The sequence below is a fragment of the Arachis hypogaea genome, chromosome 7 (assembly GCF_003086295.3).
Source record: "Arachis hypogaea cultivar Tifrunner chromosome 7, arahy.Tifrunner.gnm2.J5K5, whole genome shotgun sequence".
In the NCBI taxonomy this organism is placed as follows: domain Eukaryota; kingdom Viridiplantae; phylum Streptophyta; class Magnoliopsida; order Fabales; family Fabaceae; genus Arachis; species Arachis hypogaea.
The window spans coordinates 5,533,021-5,559,856 of NC_092042.1; the positions used below are offsets into that span (position 1 = coordinate 5,533,021).

Below are 26,836 nucleotides of genomic sequence, written 5' to 3' on the forward strand. Positions count from 1 at the left end.
GAAGTTGAAAGCGTAAGACTAAAATATTTGTTTTCTTTCTACTGCTTTGATATTTTTTCACCTCACTGATAAGACCATTCTCTTGGTCTCGTCTTTTCGAGTCTAATGAGCCAAATGCCACCGTCACTAGCTATCAAATGTGCCCTCACGCACCTCCTGTAATTGTTGTCACAGTCAAACGTCCATCTTTCTATTCATCATTCAACTTGGTAGTTCTTTTTCATTTTTTCAGTCACTTTTTTTTATGCTGGTTTCCATCACTGACTATACCATCGTCTACATTGTATCGTTTCAAGTTGAACGAGTCAAACTTCACCCTCAGCTACTGCCTGACACACTACCATGTGCTACCTAAAGTTGTCATCGTCGTTTTGCCTCCAGCTTCTTACTCAACCTACAACTCGTGTTGATTTTTCCCATTTTCGATCATATTTTCCACGTCTTCTTGCACAAATGACCATACTATTGTACTTGTCTCATTGCTATGAGTCCAAAACAAACTCAACCCTATCGCCGTTTGCCGTTGCACATGTTGCCACAGGCTACTAGAAGTCCATTACCTCCATCACTCATCATCAAATTTCCAAGTTCGATCTCCAAGTGTTGATTTCTTTCAAAGATCAATGGCTATGGTTTTGCGTCATCTCCACCATTGTATCTGCTTCCAAATCAACGATGCATATCTTCTACCCATTAGTCCAACTCGTTTGGCAACCCTCACCTATGCCCGACTCGGTTTTGACCTGCGCATCGATCTGACCCAGCTCCTATTTGACTCGCGCCTTTGACCATGCTAACTCGGCTAATGACGTGGTTTCTTGAGCATATCTCATGCTACCACGTGTTACTGCCATGCTATGGCATTTGACATGGCTGCTCATGTGGCATCTCTGTGTAGGATTCTTCCTAAATTTTTTTAGTGTCTTCTTTTTTTTGTTTTATCTATATTTTCACGATTTTTGCTCGAAACTTGTTGTTTACATGTTTGTGGCCTATTTACCAATTCTCATGGAGAAATCAAATACTTTTCAAGCAATTTATGTTTGCATTATGCTTTCTGGCAGTTCGCCTCCTATCCAGCAATTTGCCATCTTTTTGGTAGTTCGCCACCTTTTCAACAATTCTCATCTTTTCTAGCTATTTGCCACCTTTTCGGCAATTAGCCACCATTCCGGCAATTCGCCTCTTTCTGACTCTGTATGCGTTCTACTTTGGCAGTTTGTCCCGTTCTAAAAGTTTCATCTATGTTTTTTTTTCAGGCAATTTTCTCTACATCCTTCTTTGACAATTTATCTTATTTTTGTTCTGGCAGTTCTATTTGTACTTTGTTCCAGTAATTTTTGTATTATTTTTCTTATTTTGTTGGTGTTTTTAATAGATTTTAGCAGCTTGAGTTTGAGGAGTAATATAGGAGAATATTAAGTAATTAGTAGTTGGGATAGTAAATTAATAGTGATTGATTCTTGAAGATTAGTATTTATAATAGTCATTTGTAATTTATCTATAAAGCTCGTGTATTATATCATAATACACAACTTGAATACATAATTACATATATATTCATTTATATGAGTCACGTACCATGCACAAAGTTGTAGGGGTGTTCATGAATCGGATTCAATCCGCATATTCGTGTTGTTTATTCGAATTCGATTCGAAAATTACAAATATGGATCTGATCCACAAGGCTATCGGATCGGGTCGGATCCGGCCCACGTACTAATAGGATCGGATTGCAGATTTTGTGTAGATATCCACAAAAATTAAGAAATAAATAAGTTAACATTTTTTTATGCTTTATTTCAACTAACAATTATCATATATGTTGTATTATTTTAATTTATTATTTAAAAAAGTATGTTTAATATTATTTTAAGAGTAAACATATTTTAAAGAATAGAAAAAATAAATTTTATTGATATTTTTTTAATAAAAATAAATTTTAAAAAATATTTTTGTGTTTTGTATATATATCTGATACCCAATCCACATATGTGTAGATTGGATCCAAGTTTAAAAACTACAGATATTAGATCTAATCCGATAATTTTAGTGCCTGTCGGATCGAACTTTTGGCCATATCCGATCCGGTTCACCCCTACAAAGTTGTTTGGAGTTTGGACTAAGAAAACTTTACAGTTTGTGCATATTATTAGCCTTGAGTTTGAGAGCATCTCCAATGTTAGTTCTAATTTCATTTTATTTTGGGTTCTACAATAATATTTATAGGCTCATATGTCATAAATAATAATTTGAAATTAAATGTAAAATTTATTCCTCCAATACTTAGTATTAGTTTAATTAAAATTTTATACAATTTTAAATTATTTTATCAATATAATTATATAAATGGCAAAATTTTATTATTTTTTATCAAAATAATACCATATCTCTAATATGATATCGGTTTTATTTCATAAATTAATTCTAATAAAAATTTTAATTCTAAATCAATTTATTTTTTAAAAGTATAAAAAATGATACTTTAAAACTATTCCATTAAAAATATACTGATAGATTCTATATTGGCTCGCCCATGAGATTGATAGACATAGAAAAAAGAGTTGTAAACTTGTAATAGAAACCTTCGTAGAGATCTTCATTGTTCTTTGAGAAAATGAGCCATTAGAACCAAAAGGATAATTCATTATTAATGTGGGGAAAAAAATTACAGTCTTAGAAGGGAAAAAAAAAAGTTATAAAACCACTCATTTAGAATAATTATTTAAGTACTAGGGATAATAAACATCTTATGTCATAAAATTACTCATTTTAAAAGCTTAAGTTGATTTTGGGATTCACGAAAGATCGAACTCTTGACCTTTCGAATCTAAAATTCTGATATCATGTCATGATATCACTCATTCCAAAATTTAAGCTAATGAAAAAAAATAATACTAATAATTATATTTCTAGTATTGAATTAGACATCCCTAAACTTCTATTATACATATTGTACAAATATTTCATTAACTACTTATACTTCCTAAAAAAAATCTTAAGGGGAGATTAAGAAGGAGCTGGTTCATTCATTATATGAAAAAGGAGGTATACTCTTACCTCTGATTTATAATGAAAGATATCAGTTTAAAAGGAAAACAACTTATTCATACTAACTAGATATGTATATTATCAATAAGACATTTTTTATGTTGTTACACATTTTATGTAAATATGAAAACGGAATACTAATTATACTTATAGAATTCCGTTACTCTAAAATTATATTATATATAACCTTATAAATAGTATTATGTCTAACCAAATAATAAAATAATAAACTTTCCATGCCTGAGAATATTCAGAAATTTGAATAAAAATTTTTTTAAAAAAAATATTCTTTTGCATGATTATGAAATATACTTATAGATTTCTTTTGTTTAAATGGCGTTTATAAAATAAAGAAGTATCTGAATAATTTATATTATATTATATTATATTATTTTTTTTATAAGTACGTGTAAAACTTTTTTACTAAATTAATATGTCAAAATTCAATCAACGACATTATATTCTATAGTATTAAAAACTCAATTAACCAAAATTAGTAATTTACTAAGCTGAAGTTTCATAAAAAGTTAGAGATCAGATAGTATTGTCAAAAAAATTCTCATATTTAAACTTGAAATGTTAATTAAAAAAAAAAGTTTTTAATACGTTTAAATTTTTTTAATAATTAAGTTTAATTAAGTTAGTTTAAGTTCAATAAAAGTCAATTTTAATAGTCAGAGTATGAATATATGTTTTAACTCTCAGCCATTAATTAACAAAACTTTTTTTTTTCGAATTCTTTCTCTTGGTTTTTGTTCCTTCTTTTTTTCGTATTTTCTCTCATTGCTATTTTTTATTGTTGTTGTTATTACTGCATTTTTTTCTTTTCATCATTTTTTTCTAGTAATTTTATAAGATTGATTTATCTTCTCTTTTTTTAGTTTTATTCCTTTTAAAAGAGTGAAACAAAAAAAATTATGAGTAAATAAAATAAGAAGAAGATGAAGAAGAAGAAACAGCTGTTAATGTTGTAAGTGTGAGGAGTGTTGAAGTTAGTCCCACATAAAAGAAAACAAGGAAGAGTGATGAGATTATAAGATGAGAGACCCATTAACTTCACATCTTAAGGTTTTGAGTTGGATGTGATGTCTTTTTATCCTATGTTCTCTCACTTGATTTTTCATCGAACTCTCCCGGTGGTCGAGAACTCTCCACGGTTGGCCCAACAACAGCACAAAAATATCTACATTAATGTTACATTAATTACCCATATAAAAAATGTCTAATATTAATTACCCAGATCAAAAATATCTATTAGACGTAACAGTCATCCGTCCAAAAATAAAATTATTATTATTATTATTATTATTATTATTATTATTAATTCTACATTAATACTGTATTATATTTTTTTTACATTTTTAGACAAAAATAATGATAAATTTATTTATTAGATTCTTTTATATATATATATATATATATATATATATATATATATATATATATATATATATATATAGTCACTCAATAATAATAATAATAATAATAATAATAATAATAATAATAATTTTTTTACATTTTTAGACAAAAATAATGATAAATTTATTTATTAAATATATATAGTCACTCAATAATAATAATAATAATAATAATAATAATAATAATAAAAAATTATTAGAGATAATTCTATAAGAAATTTAAAATTAAAACTATTTGATATTTTTATATTTAATATAATTAAAAAATATGGTACAATATATTATTATTGTTATTATATATATATATATATATATATATAATGAATAAATTTATCATTATTTTTATCTAAAAAGAACAAAAAATTATGGTACAATATTATTACGTAATAATAATAATAATAATAATAATAATAATAATAATAATAATAATAATAATAATAATAATAAATAAAAATATTAGAGATTATTTTACAAAAAATTTAAGATTAAAATTATTTGATATTTTTGTATTTAATATAATCAAAAGATATACTATTTTAAAAAATATGTTTGTTTTAAAAAAAATATGTATTTAATATAAATCTAAATTAAAATATTTTCTTTTAATATATATATTTTAAGGCAAAAGTTAGTGCACTCCAGGTAAAGTAGGGAGTGCAACACTCTTTAAAAATTAATATATTATTAAAAGTTATCAGGTAAATTAAATTTATTTATTATTATTATTTTTTTTGTCATGGATTGAACAAATAAACCGCACTAACAAAAATTACTAATTCCCTCATTTGACACACGAACGACCTTTACACCACAAAAATACTCAGAAAAATTTGATTGAATTCTTCTATTACTCTGTTATTATTGATGTGATGTCTTCAAGCATTTTCACTGTTTTATTTGTTGGCAGGTGCTTTCATTATTGTTCTGACTAGTCACAGATTTTAATTGAACCCACCACATTCTACCTCTACCATAAATGACCTTTAAAGTCCGAAAAATTGCTACCATAGAAAAGGAAGACGCATGTCTGTCGCTGCTGCTGGTTGGCTAATTCCAAACGCAAAATCGATTCTGTAGAAGAACCCCGGTCTCCATAAAGACGCCATGATTCTTAAATGACGACATAGTCAAAGCACAAAATAGATGACAATTACAACAAGTTCATTATCTTTTATTTCAAATTATCCTCAAATTGTACGTAATAAAATAAAAAATTAAAATACAATTATATTTAAACAATTATTTGTATTTTTTATTAATTTATTCAAAAAATAATTAAATTTTAAAGTTAACTGGTATAAAATATTACAGATATAAAATTAAAAAAAAATTATTTGTATAAGAATGAGCCTAATAAATAACTATTCTATTTAATATATAATTAAGAATATTTATTTTTTTATCAACGAGTTGTAGTTCAAATGACATAATTTTCATATAAGAGTTGGTAAAAAAAAAAAATACTTTTTTCTTTTATTAACTTTTTTTTAAACATTAATTATTTATTTTACATGCAATATAGAAATAAATGAATATAATATTTATTGAGTAGATGCAGTTACGTAAAATTTTTTTATTGTCATAGTGTTTGAACCAAATAAAAAAATATTATTTTAAAAAAAACTAATAATATATTTTTAATAATATTCTTAATACAAAATAATAAATTTTAAATATTTTTTTAAATAATATATATTAACTAAAATAATATAATTATCCAAAATAATATATTATAAATATAATAAAATAATATATTTCAATAAAAAAATTGTTAATAAAAAATTATATAAATATTTTTTATATAAATTTTTGTTTCGCACAAAATAAAATTATTATATGTTTGTTTGTTTTTTATGTTGTATATATGTTCTTTTTAATTAAATTTATATAATACAAAATTTTTTATCATTTTATTCATATTTAATGTTTTAATTTTGTTTCACACAAAATAAAATTATATATATATATATATATATATATATATATATATATATATATATATAATACAAAATTTTTTTATCATTGTCTTTATATTTAATGTTTTAATTTTGTTTCACACAAAATAAAATTATATATATATATATATATATATATATATATATATATATATAACACAAATTTTTTTATCATTGTGTTTATATTTAATATTATAATTTTATTTCACACAAAATAAAATTTATTTAAATTTTAATATTATATACATAATATATTATTATTATTATTTTTTTTAAGATTCTAATATATCTTTTTTTTGGATTTAGTATATGAATTTTCAACTTATTTTTTATGTATTATTTATTTTAATTCTAAAGTTCAATAACTTTTTTTTTTGTACAGACATGTTGTTTTTAATATTTATATACTATTTTTTTATTTTGAATTTCAGTCCAATATCTGAGATTTACAAAAAAAATCTAAAACTTGTAAAAAATGATTAACCTGATTAACAGGTTGCCTTTTTAAATCTAGACCATTCAAATAAAATATAATAAATAAAGAGTTCAAATTTAATGAATTTACAAAGTGTGCAAGAGCGTTTAAGGATGAGCCATATTTTAATACAAACATATATATTTTTTTACGGACATATTTTGATTATATTAAATTCAAAAATATCAAATAATTTTAACTTTGAATTTCTTGTAAAATAATTTTTAATAACTTATTATTATTATTATTATTATTATTATTATTATTATTATTATTATTATTATTATTGAGTGATATATATAAAAGAATTTAATGAATAAATTTATTATTATTTATGTCTAAAAATACAAAAAATATAGTATAATATTATTGTGCAATTAATAATAATTATTATTTTATTTTATTTTATTTTTGGACGAAAGACTATTATGTTCAGCAAAGAAAAACGTTGGGAATTGATTTGTACATTAGTTTTTGTAGGGACTAAAATTTCCGTTTTTAAAATCTTTGGAACTGGGTAATTACTCTGCCGAAAAATAAATTGAGACTAATTTATCTACCGAAATAAAACTTTAAAATTGATGTATTAATTTTTTTTAAAGACTAAAATATTAAATGTTTGATTCTAAAATACTCTTACAATTTTGATAAAATTATAATCATAGTAATTAAACTTACATTTAATGAATCTACAACGTTTTTTTTAAGAAAATAATAATATTTATTTATTTGCTTTTTTTCCCATTTTTGCCAATATTTTTTTCCCTCAGCAACTGCTGTTACCGCTTACTCTATTTTCTCCAAAACTATGGCAATTCAATTTCCCTTTTCAATCTTCTAATTCGATTCTCCATTTGCAGGGTTTCCACTCACAGATCTAATCTAACCATAATCTCACCTTTTTAATTTTTTTTTCTTTTTGCATATTTTTTTAGCTGCTTTGGCAATGGATGCTTTCAGCGCCGAAGATCTATCCACGATTGGGGGAATAGCAACGGTCTCGATTCTGCATTCGTTCATTCCAACTCACTGGCTTCCATTCTCCATTGTTGGTCGTGTTCAGAAATGGAATCTCTCTCGAACTCTCCTAGTTAGTGAGTTCCTCCTTTTTTTTTTCTTCGATTTGATTCTTTCTTACTTAGATCCGTGTTTTCGGAAATGAAATTTAGTTTCACCTTTCTGTTGTATCCAATGAGAGAAAGATTCCGTTTCTGGTAGCTATTTAGTTACTTGCATTTGAACTTTGTGTGAATGAGGTTGCGTCAGATGCTGCCATTGTGAAGTTGAAGAAGTTATTATTGTTGTTGTTTACTTATCTTTGTTATTGTTATTAATATTTTGGATTTTCTAGGTTTTGATTAGTTTTGTGGTGCTTAGAGCGTAGGTCATGTTTCAATTTTAGGGTTTAGGGATTAAGGATTTTGTAGCTTTGTTCTAGTTTTACGAAGCATTGATCTGTTGATGTGGATGCTATAAATGGATAGAGGTATCAAGAATGAGAAAATTTCTCTGTGATGATTCATGATTGGGTTTCTGTATAATAGATTATTGAAATACGAAAAATGGGATTATGAGTTCTCAACATTTCATATACCTTTTTTTTTTAAATTTTGGTTCCCAATTTGTAATGCTTTAAGTGCTGCTAGCTGAATGCTTATGCTCATAACTTGCCCATCTGCTACTCAATGTTTTCTTTCTTTCTTTCTGTTGTTTTTTTTATTCAATGATATGATTATGTGTAAGGATTTGAGTTAGAATTATTCCCCAGAAAGAGGGAAAAGAGAAAAGTTTGCTCGTGGAGTGTGTCATGAATCGTTGCACCTTGTTGGTAGTCATTAACCTCCCATCATAATAATCTATTGGATCTTAGTCTTACTCTTAGCTTAATAGTTGATTTGGTGCTTGGCGTGTCAAAATTATCTTCGATCTATAGTTTTTCATAGGAAAGGGTTCTCAGTCGCAGACTAATGAAATCAAATAGTATGCACTTTTTTTGGTGTATGTATGCAATTCTATGAACTGTATTCTACAAAACTAATTGATGCGCAACCTTGCATGCTAAAATCTTAAGTTTGAAATCTCAGCTTTGCAAAGATGGTTAAGGAGAATGGTCCAACATGTGAGAGTACACTGAAGCTTTTGTTGATGGATGATAACATTGTTATATATGTAACTTTTTTCCCTCCACTAATCAAATTAGCAATAACATGGGGTGATATCGTGTTTGATTGGTGTATTTTTTTTTTTACTTGTTTGTTGTGTTTGTTGATACGATATCATCAGAAGATAATATATCGAGTTGTTTTATTATGCCATCATTATCTGCATCATTCTCGGCATTACATTTTGTACTTAATCCATTTTCTCCATGCAGCTGCGCTTGGAGCAATTTTGCATGTAATATCCACTTCACTGCTTGGCATAACAGCAATCACGATGGCAAACACCATTGCTGGTGAAGAAACAGTGCATAAGCTTGCATCAATGCTACTTGTAGTTCTTGGTGGTGGTTATGTTATTTTGTTTTTAAGTGGAAAGGGTGGCCATAGTCATTCACACAACCAACCCATGGAGAAAATGGCCGTAGCAGGACTTATCCTTGTTCCTGCATTGTCTCCTTGTGCTACTACGCTTCCGGTATTTCTTGCCGTTGGAAACTCGTCTTCCATGATGATACTTGCCATCATAGTGCTGCTATTCAGGTATCAGTCAATTGCAACACAAATTTTTTCTGTGCTTCTTCTTTCAAATGTGCTACTCTGCTTTTCTCTGTGTGTATTGCTGTTGGCTTTTCCTGCAAGTGTATAAAGTCACATGTTTATTGTGAAACTGTGCCGCTGGTTATCGTGGATTCATGATTAGAAATTCTGATGTTGGTCATCCGCCTCACATTGACTTGCATTAAAGTCAACCTGTTCCATTTATACTTTTCCCTTCAAACAGGCTACATTTGTTTAGGGAGGCTCGGGGTTTTCAAGTTGTTTGATAGAATAATGAAATTTAGGGAAAATTACACTCCTTTAAAATTTGGTGAAATTCAACCTGACTCAGTCTGTATTTTTAATAAACCCGCTACCCTTGTATTTTGTAAAGTATACACCAAACCTCAAGGAAAGTCAAATATGATTTTCCCTTGAATTTAAGAATCCTGATTATTGTTTTGCATTTGGAGCTTTGCATGTTATTGTGTACTGAAGATGTATATTCTTTGAAGCCCTGAATTTTTTAGTTTCTAGCCTGCTTCTTTATGTAAAGATTTAGTAGTTTGGAAACTTGTTACCATCACTAAGCTTGAGACATGGTGCATGTTACAGCACAATATCTGTGATGACATCGCTAGTAGCGTTGTCATTCTACGGGGCTAGTCAGCTGAAGTTTCACTGGGTCGAGCGCTATGACAAACTTCTTGTCGGTTCAGTGTTGTGCTTAGTTGGCATCTTGACGCTCTTTTTTCATCATCATGACCATGGAGAAGTAGGTATGGCTGGAGAACACACTCATATTCACAGGAAGATGATTTCATTGTGAGATATATATATTATATACACATACATATATCAAATGTGAGATGTGAATTCATGTGTGAGCTTTTTTGTATAAAAGAAAATGTTGTTGGTATTAATAGCATTGATCATTGTGGTGTAGTTGAGGTGAGTGTGTACACTGAATTTACAATATGAAGTTAATGAAGATTAAAATCACTACTTTAGTTTAGATATTGATGTAATTGTTCTTCTTACAATGTTTTTGTCGATTCTCTCTTCTGAAATCCTTTTTGTCTATTTTAAAATCTTTAAGTATGTGCATAATATTTTGAACCTCCGAAAAAAAAGTTTTCTTTCTTTTATTTATTTAATTTTAAAATGTGAACAAGATAAACATTGTCATTATCCATGATTACTTGTGTAATGCAAATGTCATTTAGTCAAAACTAAATAATACTTCTATGTTTATTAAGTAAGCCTCAATATGTTCTTGTTCTAATCTTAATGGTTTTCCTTTTAAAATAACTTAAAATAATCTTGCATGTACGTGCTTATCACTTTGGCGTTTGGATAGAGATTATGCCTTTCTTATCAAGAGGGATTATAAATTAATTATTATATTTTCATAGAAGTTGACCTGTTTGATGAGAGCTACTAGAACTATATAAAATATCAAATGCGTGTTAGAGGAAACTTTTGATGTTTGAAATAATATCCTTAATATATTATAGAAATTAGCAATTTGTCAGTTTGCGCATGTCTGTCTTGGAGATTGATCATTTTGAATTTAAAAGGTTAAGTACAATTTTGGTCTCTAACGTAGAGGTTAAAAATTTGTTTCGTCTCCAATTTTTTTTTACAAATAAAATTATTTCCAAAATTCATGTTTATTTTAAAATTGTCCACCGGATAATTATACCCCTGAATTCGCTACTATCCATTACTGTTTGTTAGTCGAATAATAATAATAATAATAATAATAATAATAATAATAATAATAGTGAATGTTGTGGAAGGAGTAGAGGATCGTGAGTTCGTTACTATCCGTTATTGTTAATCGGATAATAATAATAATAATAATAATAATAATAATAATAATAATAATAATAATAGTGAACATTGTGGAAGAAGGAGTAGAGGATCGTCTTCTTGGCAAGACTCAAAGGAAGGAAGCTGCGCTAGGGTTCAACGAAGCAGAGGAAGGGGTCGGAAACGCTGCGTCGATGGCTTCCCAGAATTCCAGATCGTGTCGAATTCGATCACCTGCAAAGGAGTTGGTATGTGGGCATGGGGAGAGGCTAATTCTGCGAACTTGAACGAAGAAGGACAATCCAGGCCGACGATTTTAGGGTTGTATCTACTATGAGGTATTTTGTTGGCCTTTATTTTGTGAGATTAAGTTTCTTCATATGAGTTTCTTTCATCTTAGGAATTCTGGGTTGTGATAGGTCCAGGATACCTGTAATTTTTTTCAGTGGGCAGACCCGGAAGCTGGAGGAGCGCAACAGGATTCTGAAATTGCAAGAAGCAGGAAGAAAATTACAACCTTGAAGACAAGGTTGAAGCATGTCGAATGGAAGTTGAGGATTGTAGCTACGTTAGGGGGTTGTCGGGTGGATTGGGTTTTTGTATTTGTTGCTGCATAATCCACACAAGGCAAGCATATGGAATGCAATTAAATTGTAGATGATTAGAACATGAATTTTAGGATTTTATTATGTTCTTTTGGATATTTGATAGGAAAATATTTCATGTTACAATGATCTTTTGTGTTGTATCTTTTGTGAACATGTTTGAATGTATGAATGACAGTGTTGTGTTGGTTTCCAAGTATAAAGCAAAGGATCTGTGTTGCAATACTCTAAAGTAGATATATGTGCAGCTGGTAATGACATAAAATACAGACCAATGAAACTTAAACACTGACAATTCAAGTCATGCATAACACAATCCATAAGCCAAAAAGGCCAATTAAAGAATTAAAGATGTCACTTAAAAAAAAAAACACAGACCAACAGTGTTCATAAACAAAGTTGAAACCACTTAGCCACATAGAACAAATTAACAAAATAACATTGTTTGAGGCCTAGTGAAACAGCCATAATAGTCAAATTATAACTAATGACATCTAAAGGTTGTCCCATGCACTAGGAGGCAATTTTGCCATTACCTTCAGTTTTTGCAGTGGGATATGAGGTGCACCAGTCTAGATAACAAAAAACGCCTCTTTCTCTCAGTTGGTTGACTATATGAGTCCTTCTTGCTAGTGGAGGATTTTGTTGCACTGCTCTTCTTAGGCAATGGCTGAGTTGAAGGAGCTTTAGGGTTGGACTGAGCTGGTGCAGGCCGTGATTTTTTGGCTTGGGTCTTGGGTTGAGTTGAATGATTAGTGGGCTTAGCTGTTGACTTCTTAAGCCTGGTTGCTGGTTTCTTGGGCTGTGTTGTTGTAGGGTTGGGCTGAGTTGTTGCAGGGTTGGGCTGAGAGCATGAAGTCATGCTAAGTTTCCCTCTTTGAACTGTTTGGCCAGGGGGTTGTGAGTTTGAAACTTTCATACCTCTCTTAGGACCCTTGCCAACTTATTGGCATGCAGGTTGGACCTGTGAAAAAAATTAAAAATTGGAAACATTCATGTCACAATTTAATATATAACAATGTATACTACCAAACTGAACCCTAAAACAGTAAGCCACATACCTTCTTCTTACCCTTTTTGCAACCTGATTTCTTGTGCCTACACCACCACAATTAGAGTATCTTTGTATTTGACCCCTATGGGAGAGGTGGGTTTGGCTTTTGTTATCCTCATTTTCAGGTCCTCACTTCCTCTTCTTCACTGGCCGGTGACTTGGCTTCCTATATGGTGGTGGCATGACATCATCATACTGACTTCTCTCCCACAGATATGGCCCATTCAGAGGATGTATGACTTCCTGGTAGCACCTCAAGTAAGTATCCTTTTTGTAATGGTCATCCACAAACGACTCCAAGTCCAACCCCTTGAAGTTGATGTAGCTGATGGCATGAGGACAGGTAGCCCGCTCATCTGCCACCTCCTGCACGAACACTCACCAGCAGATAGATTGACAACAAACTTGTCTAACCCACACATCACCTCATACTTACTAGCAGCTGACCAATATAGCCTCCAGTTCCAAGCATACTTAGCCCTTTTCTCTACTTTTTTCCTAATTATTGGCATGATGTTACCCTGGTACATTTGAATCCTATCTCTATTGGCAGCCCATCTTGTCATTACATAGACCTAATGTCCTCTAACATAGTCACAATTGGTTTTTTCTAGCCTCAACTATGAGAGCATTAAAACTCTCACTCATGTTGTTAACAAGGGAGTCACATTTTGAATAAAATGAAAAGCGAGAATGAGACCAGAACCTAGGTGGAATGCTGTTCAAGTGCCGATATGCACCCTCATTCTTGAGCCTCAGTGACTTCATCTCCTTCTCCCAATCTTTCCAGTGCGTTGACTTTGCACATCTCCACATTTGATTCTTCAGCTCCAATCTAGGGAATTTCTTCCTGAAATTGTTATACAGATGCCTCATGCAGCATCGGTTGTCAACCCCTGGAATAACTTCTTCAAAAGCTAGTAACAAGCTCTGCAGTAGAAAGGTGAGTTTGCAAGTTAGTATAGTGTTCACAATAATTCATAATGCCCAAAATGATGATCAAATTAATGTTCACCTTCTGCTCATCCGACATGAATGTGCACCTTCTAATTTTCTTAGCACCCAAATCGTCAGATAGATGTCTCAAAAACCAAACCCAGGAGTCCTTTGTCTCAACTTCAACCACCACATAAGCAATCGAAAGGATCTGGTCATTGGGTCTCTTCCTATTGCAGTCAATAACTAGCCACCCTGAGTAGTCTTCAAGAAGCACCCATCCAAGCTGATAAAGGGTCTGCAATGTTGGAAGCTCTTCTTGCATGCATTGAAGCAGATATACAGTCTTTAGAATATATAATAATTCATCAACTCTGGGTTCTGGACCTCCTAGGCAAAATCTGGGCTCCGGATCACTTTCAGGATGACCGATGAACCTGGATTTGCCCTTAGAAGCTCAGCATAGTAATGATTAATCCTTTTATACTGCTCCCTAAATGCACCCTGAATCTGACTTTGTGCCTTTTGCTTTGTTTTGGCTGCCATGGACTTGGTCACAGTTACATTCTATTTCTTGTGTGCTTTTGCCACCAACTCTTTTATTTTTATTTTAGGATTTGACTCTACATTCTTCTTAAATTGAGCTTCAAGCCACTTAATGTGCAGAATTACAACCCTGTGTGTTTGCATGCAGGTGTGTTGCAGGTTCATGCTTCTTAACTGCCACGTGGATTCATCCCCAACCCTGTGTGCATAGAGCCAGAAAGGGTAATCCTTCTGACAAACAACTCTAACTCTCACCAAGTCACACTTCTTAAACTTAATGCTCCTAGCTGTATGAACTGCATAAAGCCAACACAATGTCCTTAAATTCTTGTCTAGATGCATAAAGTGTTTCTACCTCCCATCTATAGCTGCTTATGTCCTTCAAAGGTTTATGAACGGGAAACTTTTGACCCCTACGATCCGATGTATCATCAGCATCATCCTCGACATCATCATCCTCTCCATCATCTCCACCAATCATATGGTCTACCTCCAACTCGTCACTATCTACCCTATCCTTATCACTAAACTGACTTATCCCAACCCCCTTTCCCTTGACAGCAGTATCTTCCTTAGGCACAAAATTATCCTCATCAAATCCACTATCGTACTCATACTCCTCCTCACTATCAGTGATGTGAATGTCACATGTATTGTCCCCCCCATCGGATAGCAAATACTTGGGGTCTTCACTGTCTTCATCACTGGTTCCATTTCCATCCACTCGAAACTCTCCTCCACCCTCGGTTCCCTTATTAGGTTCCCCACTTCCCTCAGCTACCTCAGTCCCGTGCCCTTCGAAAACAACCAACTCAATCCCAGCATCTGTCCCATTTTCAGCTACTCTCCCAACGTCAATGTAACCCACTTCCAGAAACGGCTTTGCATCACCAACATCATGGACCACAAACAACTCTACCAAGCCTCTTAACTCAGCAATGTTGCACATTTTGATTGCGTCTGCATCACCCTTTAGCATCTTCAAGTTAGTCTTTGAGTCATCCAAGCTTGGATCTTTACACCACAAGGCTTCAATGTTGGCTTGCAAATACCCTAACTGCCTTAACTCTTCATAGGCCTCAAACACAAACCAATGATCGCTGTCAATGTCTTCGATAATTGTACTTTGACCCTTCAAGTACTTAAATACCCCGTCTTCATATCCGAATGCACTGCCATAATGAACCCTCATGTTTATGTACACCATCTTCTGCTCAGTCAACCCTGTTATTCAACAGAATACATTACTAAAACAGAGAATGAAACAAAGAAACAAATATATACAAACCCTAGCTATAGCAACAGACTCGGAAGCCTGGATTAAACCCCAAAATGCTCAAACAGAGCAACATTGTGCTCAAGTGCAAACCCCCAAGATGCTGTAAAAAGTTGACATGATTGCTGGAGGGATGGAAAGTAACCGTACTTGGACAATCAGTTGGAGCAGCGATGAAGATCAGTGACTAATGTCACACCCCACCGATTGTGAACCCTAAACTAGCCAAATCACGACAACCCCTTCTGTAGACTCTCTTTGCACCAACGTATTTGAGGGTTTCACACCAACATTTCAGCTTTCAAATGTTTTAAGGAACATTAAGAGTTACTTGAGGAGCAGCAATCGAATTTGCGGGAATGAAATCAAGGGACACAAACCGCAAGAGGCAAACTTGTCATTAAAATTTATTTTTGGTGCGAGAGGACCATTTTAAAATAACCATGAACTTTGGGGACGATTTTGTTTGCAAAAAAAACTTGGGAACGAAACAAATTTTTAGCCTCTACGTTAAGGACCAAAATAGTACTTAACCCTAAAAAAGCATTTTTATTAAAAAAATATTTTTTTTAAAGCTAACAATACCTTGCTTTAAAAAAAAAGACGTTTTTAATACTTAAAAAATTTATTTTAAAAAGTTTATTCAAATGTAAAATAATTTTTGTCTGTTAAAAAAATATCTTTTTTAAAAAGATAAAAAAATTAAATATTTTTTTCAAAAGTCAATCCAAACTAACCCTATATCTTGTTCATTCTTGATTTATTTAGATAAAATAGGTATGAAGAGAATTTCTTAGTCATCACTCAAAAAATTACAAAGGGATTTAGTTATCATTGTGCACTATAAATACCAAAATAAATAATATATATTAGTTAAATAAAATTTTTTATTTTTAATTTAATAGAAAAATTAGATTGAGAATAAGAATGCTAAAGGATCAATATTTTTAATGTATAAAAAAATTCATTAATATAGGTTCAAACCTAAGAAAAAAAAGTGTTAATACAAGAGATACTAAGTATTTAGATAAGCTGCATTTTAAGAAAAAGAGCTTAATAACTTTACAAGTGTCGCATTCAATTCTGGTTAGGTGGATTCTGCTGAAAGAACGTTGGTAGGGTTGTCAAATCGGCTAGCCCGGCCCATTTAGGTCCGCCCCGTTAAACTTGTGGGTTAAATAGACTGGCCTATACCGTTTATGGTCAGCCTGATGGGTTAAACGGGCCAATCTGTTTATCATTTAATTTTATTTTTTGAAAAATATTTTGACAAAAAATACCATTTTTAAGTAAAAAATCTTTTTAAAAAAATATTTTTTAGTTGATGGGTTGGATTTTCGGGTTAGATCGGGAGAAATATTGGCTAAAAGTGCTACTTTTTTGAAAAAAATGTTAAAAAAACAAGCCACCCGTTTAGCTCGCGGGCTAGTCCGTTTAACCCGTTTTTTTTTTTCGGGCTAATCGAACTCAGCCCGTTTAGCCCGAAATTTAAACGGGCTTAATTTTAGAGCCAAAGCCCGCCCATTTAAATGGGTAAACGGGTTGGTCCGATGGGTTTAGCCCATTTTGACGGCCCTAAACGTTGGTGCAAAATAAACGTGGATGGTTCAGTTCTTTAAGATAGGGATTTTGGCTCTTGTGGCGGTTTAATCAGAATGACATAATTCTGGTGAGATTCACGATGAACATTGAAGAAGTGATGATTACTAGTCAACAACATGGCCAACCAAATTAATGAACCGTACACATTAAAAACCACAATTAAATAGATTATTCAAAGTGTAACAGGAGAAGAAGGAGAGGGAAGTAAGGTAAAAAAAAAATACGGAAAAAATAAATTAGAAAAAAGTTCTTCACATGTTCTTAATACCAAATATTAAGACGGCTTTTAAAAGAGGAATTAAAATTAAGAGATCGAATATTATATTTAATTTAAAATAAATATAAAAATTAAAAAATAAATTTAGAATTTAAAAAAATAAATAAGAATATTTTTTTAGAAAAATGTCATTAAAATTTTAAATTTTTTAAAAAGTTTTAATTTTCTGTATTTTTATTTTCTAAAAATATTAAAGTAATTGAAATTTTATATATTGGTACTAAAATTTTAATTTCAAACTCTTACTATTAAATATAATACTAAATTTCAATCTTTTAATTTTAGTCTTTAAAAACAAATTCTACATAAAAAATGAGATATTTTTATTTAAATTTTGATCTTATTTATATATATTAAATTTATTTCTATGTAATTTTGTAAAAATAATTTTAAAATATATTAAGAATCACATTTACTTTTTTCCAAATTATCCATCTAATGAATTATTTTCACCTAATGAATTATTTGATTATTGAGTATGTTTTAACAAATTTTATCAAATTAAATCTTTATATAATAAATTGATTTTATGACTAATTTAGTGTATACAAATATAATTGCACTTTAATACACCGTTTTAGACTAAAAACTTAATCTGATGTGTGATATTCATATACGGATAAAGTTGGATTTCATATTTTAATATTGTGGTTAAAGTTTTAGTTGTGATATTTTCATATTTAATTGTGTCCAGTACTTAGTAAAGGTCAAATGGCTAAAACATAAAAAAAGGTTACAAGCTGAATTTCTTCACTGACGTAAGAGTGTGGTAGTTAATTACCTTGGTTAATATATATTTGAAGAAGGAAAAAGAAGTAGAATATGAAATAAAGAAGGTTTAAGAAAAAAGTTGAAAAGTGTGAATAGAGAAAAAAATATTAAGAATAATAGAATTAGAAAACAAATTTAGATATATATAAACATATTATATTAATAATGTTTTTATAATTAAATATAGATAAAATATTTTTTAAGTATTTTTAGTGTATATTTATTATTGGAATAGAAAATTATGTATTTTAATTTATTAGAATAGTAAATTATACTTTTTAAAATAAAAAAATTTAATATAATTTTATATTAAAAGATGTATATATATGTGTTTATAATTAATAAAAAAAAAGTTAAAATCACTTATTTTCTACTATTATTATTTATAACAAGTGAATTGAATTAAAAAATATTATTATTTTAATAATATGCAAATAAAAAAAAGTTATTAATTAATTGAATTTAAAATATTTTTTTTAAAAATAAAAGTAGTGTCAACCTAGATGTTTAATGGCCTGTTCTACTTAATTAATTAATAATTGATTTCAAAATATTTTGATATAAATATTCTTTACGAAATGTTTTGATATAAATGCTTAATGGCCGTATGGCTCGAGTACGCTGTCAAAGCAAGAGCCGCTGCATCGGTGTCCGGATGTAGTGTTAAATGAACAAGGATTCTCGCGTTTTCGTGAACGGACGAGGGTAAATAAGCTAGTTCACAAAGTAAAAGATAAAGGTTGAAGCGACAGAAGGTTGAGATTTGGGACATGGAACATAGGCACTCTAACAGGAAAGTCCATGGAGGTGGTGGACACCATGACAAGGAGAAAGATTAATATTATGTGCCTACAAGAAACGAAATGGGTTGGTGCAAAGGTTAGAGAGTTGGATACTTCTGGTTTCAAACTTTGGTATACAGGAAAGGTGAAGAATAGAAAGGGGGTTGGAATAATTGTGGATAAGCAGTGGAAGAAGGACGTAGTGGATGTCAAGAGGTTGGGAGATCGGATCATTTCTATCAAACTTGTGGTGGAGGGAGGTGCTTTCCATGTGATTAGCGCCTATACACCGCAAGTGGGTTCGGACGAACAACACAAGATAAGGTTTTGGGAGGATCTAGAGAGTTTGGTTCAAGGCATACCTTTGGGAGATAAGATTTTCTTAGGAGGAGATTTAAATGGCCATGTTGGGAGAGAAGTGACTGGATATGGGAGTATTCACGGAGGCCATGGTTTCGGGGTGATCAATGCCGATGGTAAAACTATTTTGGACTTTTTCTTAACCTTTGATCTTCTCATCGCAAATACATGTTTTAAAAAGAGAGACGAACATCTTATAACCTATAAGAGTGGCATGACAAGCTCTCAAATCGACTTCTTCTTGTTGAGGAGAGTCGATCGGAAATTTTGCGTTAACTGTAAAATTATCCCGGGAGAGAGTTTGATAACACAACATAGGGTGCTCGTCATGGATTTTCGCGTTGAGCAAAAGTTGAAGAAAAGACATCATACGAAGAACCCAAGGACGAGGTGATGGCGGATGAAAGGTGAAGAACAAAGAAGCTTCCTAAGACGGGTAGGAGAAGAGGCAAAATGGGATGGGAATGGAAGCGCGGAAGAGATGTGGAGGGAGATGGCAGAAGTTATTAGAAGAACAGCAAAAGAAAGTTTTGATGAATCTAAAGGAATAGGACCAAGAGACAAGGAGTCCTAGTGGTAGAATGCGAGTATACAAGAAAAGATAAAGATAAAAAGGGAATGCTTTAAAGAGTGGTCTTTATGCCGCAATGCAGATAACTGGGAAAAATATAAGGCGGCTAAGAAAGAGACAAAAGTGGATGTAAGTGAAGCAAGAACAAGAGCATATGAGGGTCTCTACCAGTCTTTGGGCACGAAAGAAGGAGAAAAATGTATATATAGAATCGCAAAGAGCCGGAAAAGAAGAACGAGAGATTTGGATCAGGTTAAGTGCATAAAGGATAAGGATGGAGAGGTGTTGGCTCAAGAGGAGAAGATTAATGAAAGGTGGAAGAGCTACTTCTACGAGTTATTTAATGAGGGACAGAAGACTCTTCCGAGCCTTGGTCGATTATGCACAAGGGAAGAAGATCAAAACTTCGACTACTATCGAAGGATTCGAGACTTCGAGATAAAAGAGGCTCTAAAGCAGATGAAAAATGGCAGGGCAGTAGGTCATGATAATATCCCAATTGAGGTTTGGAAGGGTCTTGGAGAAAAAGGCATCAACTGGTTAACCAAGCTTTTTAATGGGATTTTAAGGTCAAAGAAAATGCCTGATGAGTGGAGAAAGAGCACCTTGGTACCTATCTACAAGAATAAAGGGGATATACAAAGTTACGGAAACTATAGAGGGATTAAGCTTATGAGTCATACTATGAAGTTATGGGAAAGGGTGATAGAACGGAGGTTGAGAAAAGAGACACAAGTAACAGATAACCAAATTTGGATTTATGCCAGGCAGATCTACCATTGAAGTGATATACCTATTAAGAATGATGATGGAAATGTATCGTAGTAATAAAAGAGATCTACATATGGTGTTTATTGATTTGGAAAAAGCGTATGATAGGGTACCAAGGGAGGTCTTATGGAAGGTTTTAGAAAAGAGGAGAGTAAGGATCGCATATATTCGGGCAATTAAAGACATATATGATGGGGCCACAACTAGTGTGAAGACTCAAGGTGGTGTGACAGAGGAATTTCCTATTGGTATAGGATTGCACCAGGGATCATCCTTAAGTCCATACCTTTTTACATTAGTCTTGAAAGTACTCACAGAGCACATCCAAGAGCCTGTGCCATGGTGCATGCTTTTTGCCGATGATATCATCCTTATGGGAGAGTCAAGAGAAGACCTAAATAAGAAGTTGGAGTTATGGAGAGAAGCTTTAGAAGTGTATGGTCTGTGCATAAGCCGTAGTAAGACGGAATATATGGAATGTAAGTTCAGTCTGAGAAGGGAAAACCCCAATATAGAAGTGAAGATTGGAGAAAACATCCTACGAAAAGTTAAAAGTTTTAAGTATCTTGGGTGCATCATACAGGATAATGGAGAGATTGAATAGGATGTAAATCATAGGATCCAAGCAGGTTGGTCAAAATTTCGGAGTGCATATAGTTTTATATGCGACAAAAAAGTGCCTCTAAAACTTAAAGGTAAATTCTATCGCACAGCTATAAGACCGGCTATGCTGTATGGTACGAAGTGTTGGGCGGCTAAAGGGGAGCATGAACATAAGCTGAGTGTGGCAGAGATGAAGATGTTGAGATGGATGAGTGGTCATACGCGATTGGATAAAATAAGGAATGAAGATATAAGGGAGAGAGTTGGAGTAGCACCCATTGTGAAAAAGATGGTTGAATCGCGTCTCAGGTGGTTTGGACATGTGAGAAGAAGACTGATAGAACATTCAGTCAGGAAGGTGGATGAGATGGAAGATGGACAAAGGGCGAAAGGCACAGGAAGACCTAAGAAGACCATCCATGAGGTGGTCAAATAAGATCTACATGTAAACGGTCTCTCTGTAGACATGATACATGACAGAGCACAATGACGTCGTTTGGTTCATGTAGCCGACCCCACTTAGTGGGACAAGGCTTTGTTGTTGTTGTTGTTATTGTTGTTGTTGTATGTTTAAACAATATCTAAATGTAAACAAAAAGGATATTTTTTTTATTAAGGATTTATTACGTGTTAGTTTGAATTGGTCTTTTTGAATTAAAAAATAAAGTATTTTTTAAAAAAAATAAAATACTTTTATTCAATTTAAAATTTATTTGAATACATATTTAAAAAAAGTACTTTTATTAAAAAAATAAATTATTTACTTTTTTTTAAAGTTAACAATACTTTTAAAAAAATAGAAGCAAATGACGGTTTTAATACTTGAAAATTCTTTTTAAAAAGTTTATCCAAATATAAAATAATTTTTGTTTATTAGAAAAAAAGATTTTTTAATAAGATGAAAAAATTAAATATTTTTTTCAAAATTCAATCCAAACTGACATTATATCTTATTCATTCTTGATTTAATTAGACGAAATAGATATGAAGAGAATTTCTTAGTCATCACTCTAAAAATTACGAAGGGATTTAGTTATCATCATACATTATAAATACCAAAATAAAAATATATATATTAGTTAAATAAAATTTTCAATTTTTAATTTAATAGAAAAATTAAATTGAGAATAAGAATGCTAAAGGATCAATATTTTTAATGTAAAAAAAATAAAAAAATTTATTAATATAGGTTCAAACCTAAGACAAAATAAAAAAAGAATGTTAATACAAGAGATACTAAGTATTTAGATAAGTTGCGTTTTAAAAAAAAAGCTCAATGACTTTACAAGTGTCGCACTTAATTCTGATTGGATGGACTCCACTGAAAGAAGGCTGGTACAAAATAAATGCGGATAGTTCAATCCTTTAGGATTCTGGCTCTTGTGGCATTTTAATTAATTAGGGACTCGAATGACATAATTCTGGTGGGATTAATCAGAATATTAAAAAAATGGCAATCACTAATCAACATGCTTAACTAAATTAATGAGCCATACACATTAAAAATCACACCTGTTATGGCCTGGCCCAAATGTAGCCTGGGCTGACCCAATCCACGAATCACCCGACCCGAACGGTCGGGTGTGAGTCACCCAAATGATGACCCGGACACGCGTCCTGGACAGCTCTTCGCTACAGCTGTATAAGGAAGCTTCGAGGAAGGTGGGTTCTGCCCTGGTGGGACCCACTTCTGACACAGTATATATGGGGAGGGTCCTACCCCTTCCTCAAGGTACGTCATATACCACTTTATCCCTTTCTCTCTTGCACACTCAACTGACTTGGGCGTCGGAGTGTTTTTGCAGGTGACACCCCCTCCACGTTAAGAGCTCGGGAAGTCGGCTACTCCAACTCCACCCTCGCGACCCGGTTCCAGGCTACACCCCACCTATCCATCCGAGGATCCCTCCAAACCGTCCGATACTCAAGATACCAAACATTGGCGTCGTCTGTGGGGACCACCTAAATGGAGATCGTGCAAGGTCCAGGGGACCATGGCCGCACGGCGAGCCTCGAGGGGGCATCCTCCGTCGCCTCTCCCCGTGAGCAGCTGAGGTCCCCTCCGCGACGTACTGAGCCACAGTTGAGAGCCCAAGAAAGACGCCCCTTCGGGGGAACTGGTAGCGACAGCGCTAGGGTAATGCAGGAACTACACCACAGGGTGCAGAACCTGGAGCGCTAATTAGCGGATCAGGAGCATCATCAGCAAACTTCCGACCCCGACTATTTTCAGTCTCCCGAAAGTCGGGAAAGACCTCCCACCGAAGCAGTCGCTCCCAGCGTGCTTCCGTCTCGAGATCAGAATCGAAACGTAGCCGGGAAGATCGGAAACACCCGAAGAGACAAAATGACACAATCATCTATGCCAGAGGCAAGAGGGCACGCACCACGAGGCGAGATCGCGAAAGCGGCGAAGAAAGATCTAGGGGAACACGGCGACCCATGATTATGGGCGCCACCCTATTCCATCGTTCCATCCTCGAGGTCCGGTTGCCAAAACACTTTGACAAACTAACGGACATGAGGTATGACGGAACCCAAGACCCGCAGGAGCACCTCACGGCCTTTGAGGCCAGAATGAACCTGGAGAGAGTGGGAGACGAAGTAAGGTGCCGTGCCTTCCCAGTCACCCTGGCAGGGCTTGCGATACGGTGGTTCAATAGCCTCCCGCAGGGCTCTGTGGCTGGCTTCTCGGATATTAGTCGTGCCTTCCTAGCACAATTCACCACCAAAATCGCGAAGGCAAAACACCTGATCAATCTGCTCGGCATCACCCAGAAAACCGGCGAGCCGACCAGAAAGTATCTAGACCGTTTCAACGACGAGTGCTTGGAGATCGAGGGGTTAACCGATTCGGTGGCTAGTCTCTGTCTTACGAACGGGTTCCTTAACAAGGACTTCAGAAAGCACCTCACCACAAAGCCGGTCTGGACGATACAAGAGATCCAAACTGTAGCCTGGGAATACGTTAAGGATGAGGAAGTCAGTCAAGTTGTGGCTACCAACAAGCGACAGCCCTCTTACAATCAACTTAGGCAGCATGGTAATGGAGAAAGGCAGAAGGAGCACGCCAGAGACGGCGGTCCGAGCAAGGCACCCAGACCGTTTCCTCGTGTCAGAAAATTCACCAATTACACTCCCCTCACCCTCCCCATCATAGAAGTTTACCAGCAGATAGCTGACAAGGGAATCTTGTCAAAGCCCCGTCCTTTGAAGGACCGAACCGGGGGGAACAAGAGTCTCTACTGTGATTACCATAAGGGCTATGGACACAAGGCACATGATTGTTTTGACCTGAAGGACGCACTAGAACAAGCAATCAGGGACGGAAAACTAGCCGAATTCTCCCACCTTATCAGGGAGCCGAGGAGACGAAATCGCGATCATAATGGGGAAGACAAGACCTGAACAGTGAAGCGACGACAAGAGCCAGGGGACGACGACTACGGCCTTACCGTAGTAAATGTAGTAACCGCGAGAAACACGGCTCCAAGGTCGAGATCGGCACACAAGAAAGACGCCAAAGTCCTGGCAGTCTCCTCCTCATCTGCGTGAAGCTCCAAAGGCTTCTATCCATCTCTTTCGGCCCGGAACACCAATGGTTCGACGAGGTCCTGGAAATCCCCCCATGGTCATCACGGCCAGGGTCGGAACCGGTCTTGTCAAACGGATCCTTATAAATACGAGGGCAGACTCAAATATTATGTTCTGCAACGTGTTCGATGCACTAGGGTTACGGGATGACGACCTAACGACTCACCAGCACGGTATCGTAGGTCTAGGTGATCACTTCATCAAGCCAGATGGGATAATCTCTCTGCCGGTCTCCGTGGGACAAGGACAGGGGCGAAGATCGATAATGGCTGAGTTCGTGGTTCTGCGGGACTCTACAGCCTACAACATCATCCTAGGGAGGAAAACCATTAATGATGTTGGGGCAGTGATCAGTACAAAGCTGCTAGTGATGAAGTTTGTCACTAATAACGGTTTTGTAGGATCCATAAAAGGAGGTTTGGAAACGGCAGTCGCTTGCGACAACGCCAGCCTCTTCTTGAGGAAAAAATCCAAAGAAGCATCGGGGGTGTTCCTCACCAACCTGGATGTTAGGGTCGGCGACAAGCCCAGGCCTGAACCAGAGGGGGACCTGGAGAAGTTTAGGGTCGGGGACACGGAGGAGAAGTTCACGTTCGTAAACCGAAACCTCCCACATGAATTGAAAAAGCCTTTGGTATAAATGATCAGGGCCAATGGCAATTTGTTTGCCTGGACGCCAGCCGATATGCCATGTATAGAACCCCAACTCATGTCACACCACCTGGCCGTCAAGCCAGAATCCCGACCAGTGGCTCAGAGGAGAAGGAAGATGTCACAGGAAAGAGCAGAGGAGGTGGCCAGGCAAACGGCCAGCCTCCTAGAAGCAGGTTTTATCCGAGAACTAGACTATTTGACCTGGCTGTCGAATGTAGTTCTGGTAAAAAAGCACAATGGGAGATGGAGGATGTGTGTGGACTACTCCGATCTTAACAAAGCATGTCCCAAGGACTGCTACCCCCTCCTCAACATCGACGCGCTTGTTGATGCAGCGGCAGGGTACCGATATCTGGGCTTTATGGACGCCTACTCCGGTTACAATCAGATACCGATGCACCGGCCTGACGAGGATAAAATAGCGTTTATAACGCCGAAAAGAATCTATTGCTACAAGGTGATGCCATTTGGCTTGAAAAATGCGGAGGCCACGTACCAGAGGCTGATGAACAAGATATTCAGCGATCTCATAGGCAAGACAGTAAAAGTCTATGTAGACGACATCCTCGCGAAGACCACCTGGCCTGATGATCTCATGAGCGACTTGGGGAACGTGTTCGCGTCCCTCCGACAACACGGCATGAGGCTCAACCCGCTCAAGTGTGCCTTTTCCATGGAGGCCGAAAAATTCCTGGGATTTATGATAACCCAAAGGGGGGTGGAAGCCAACCTCGAAAAGTGCCAGGCGATACTCCAAATAAAGAGCCCGGGCTGAGTCAAAGACGTCCAGAGGCTGGCAGGAAGATTCACCGCGCTGTCCCGTTTCCTCAGAGCGTCGGCAGCAAAAGCCCTGCCCTTTTTCAATCTGATGAGAAAAGGGATAGCGTTTGAATGGACCCTTGCGTGCGAGGAGGTGTTCAATCACTTTAAGGATATCCTGGCAGCACCCCCGGTACTCGGGAAGCCCAAGGTCAGAGAACCACTCTACTTGTACCTGGCCATAACAGAGGAGGCGCTTGCA

General features: G+C 34.3%; 3 protein-coding genes and 1 long non-coding RNA gene across 4 annotated transcripts; 3 read left to right on the plus strand and 1 right to left on the minus strand.

Moving 5' to 3' along the window:
• Window positions 1-7,596: 7,596 nt before the first annotated feature.
• Window positions 7,597-10,613, plus strand: LOC112702173 (uncharacterized). Its single transcript, XM_025753100.3, has 3 exons — window positions 7,597-7,993; window positions 9,274-9,601; window positions 10,214-10,613. The coding sequence occupies exons 1-3, from the start codon at window positions 7,846-7,848 to the stop codon at window positions 10,425-10,427; spliced, it is 690 nt and encodes a 229-aa protein (XP_025608885.1). The 5' UTR covers window positions 7,597-7,845; the 3' UTR covers window positions 10,428-10,613.
• A 1,002-nt stretch (window positions 10,614-11,615) lies between these two features.
• LOC140174545 (uncharacterized) lies at window positions 11,616-12,214 on the plus strand. The gene is made up of 2 exons (XR_011864259.1): window positions 11,616-11,751; window positions 11,860-12,214. It is a non-coding gene; the product is annotated as an uncharacterized lncRNA (long non-coding RNA).
• Window positions 12,215-13,666: 1,452 nt separating this feature from the next.
• On the minus strand, window positions 13,667-14,554 carry LOC140174262 (uncharacterized). Its single transcript, XM_072198653.1, has 3 exons — window positions 14,446-14,554; window positions 14,088-14,326; window positions 13,667-14,002 (listed from the first exon to the last, which is right to left on the minus strand). Exons 1-3 carry the CDS (start codon window positions 14,552-14,554, stop codon window positions 13,667-13,669), a joined length of 684 nt encoding a protein of 227 aa, XP_072054754.1.
• A 9,461-nt stretch (window positions 14,555-24,015) lies between these two features.
• On the plus strand, window positions 24,016-24,975 carry LOC112701031 (uncharacterized). The gene has a single exon (XM_025751834.2). The coding sequence runs from the start codon at window positions 24,016-24,018 to the stop codon at window positions 24,973-24,975; it is 960 nt and encodes a 319-aa protein (XP_025607619.2).
• The last annotated feature ends 1,861 nt before the right edge of the window (window positions 24,976-26,836 follow it).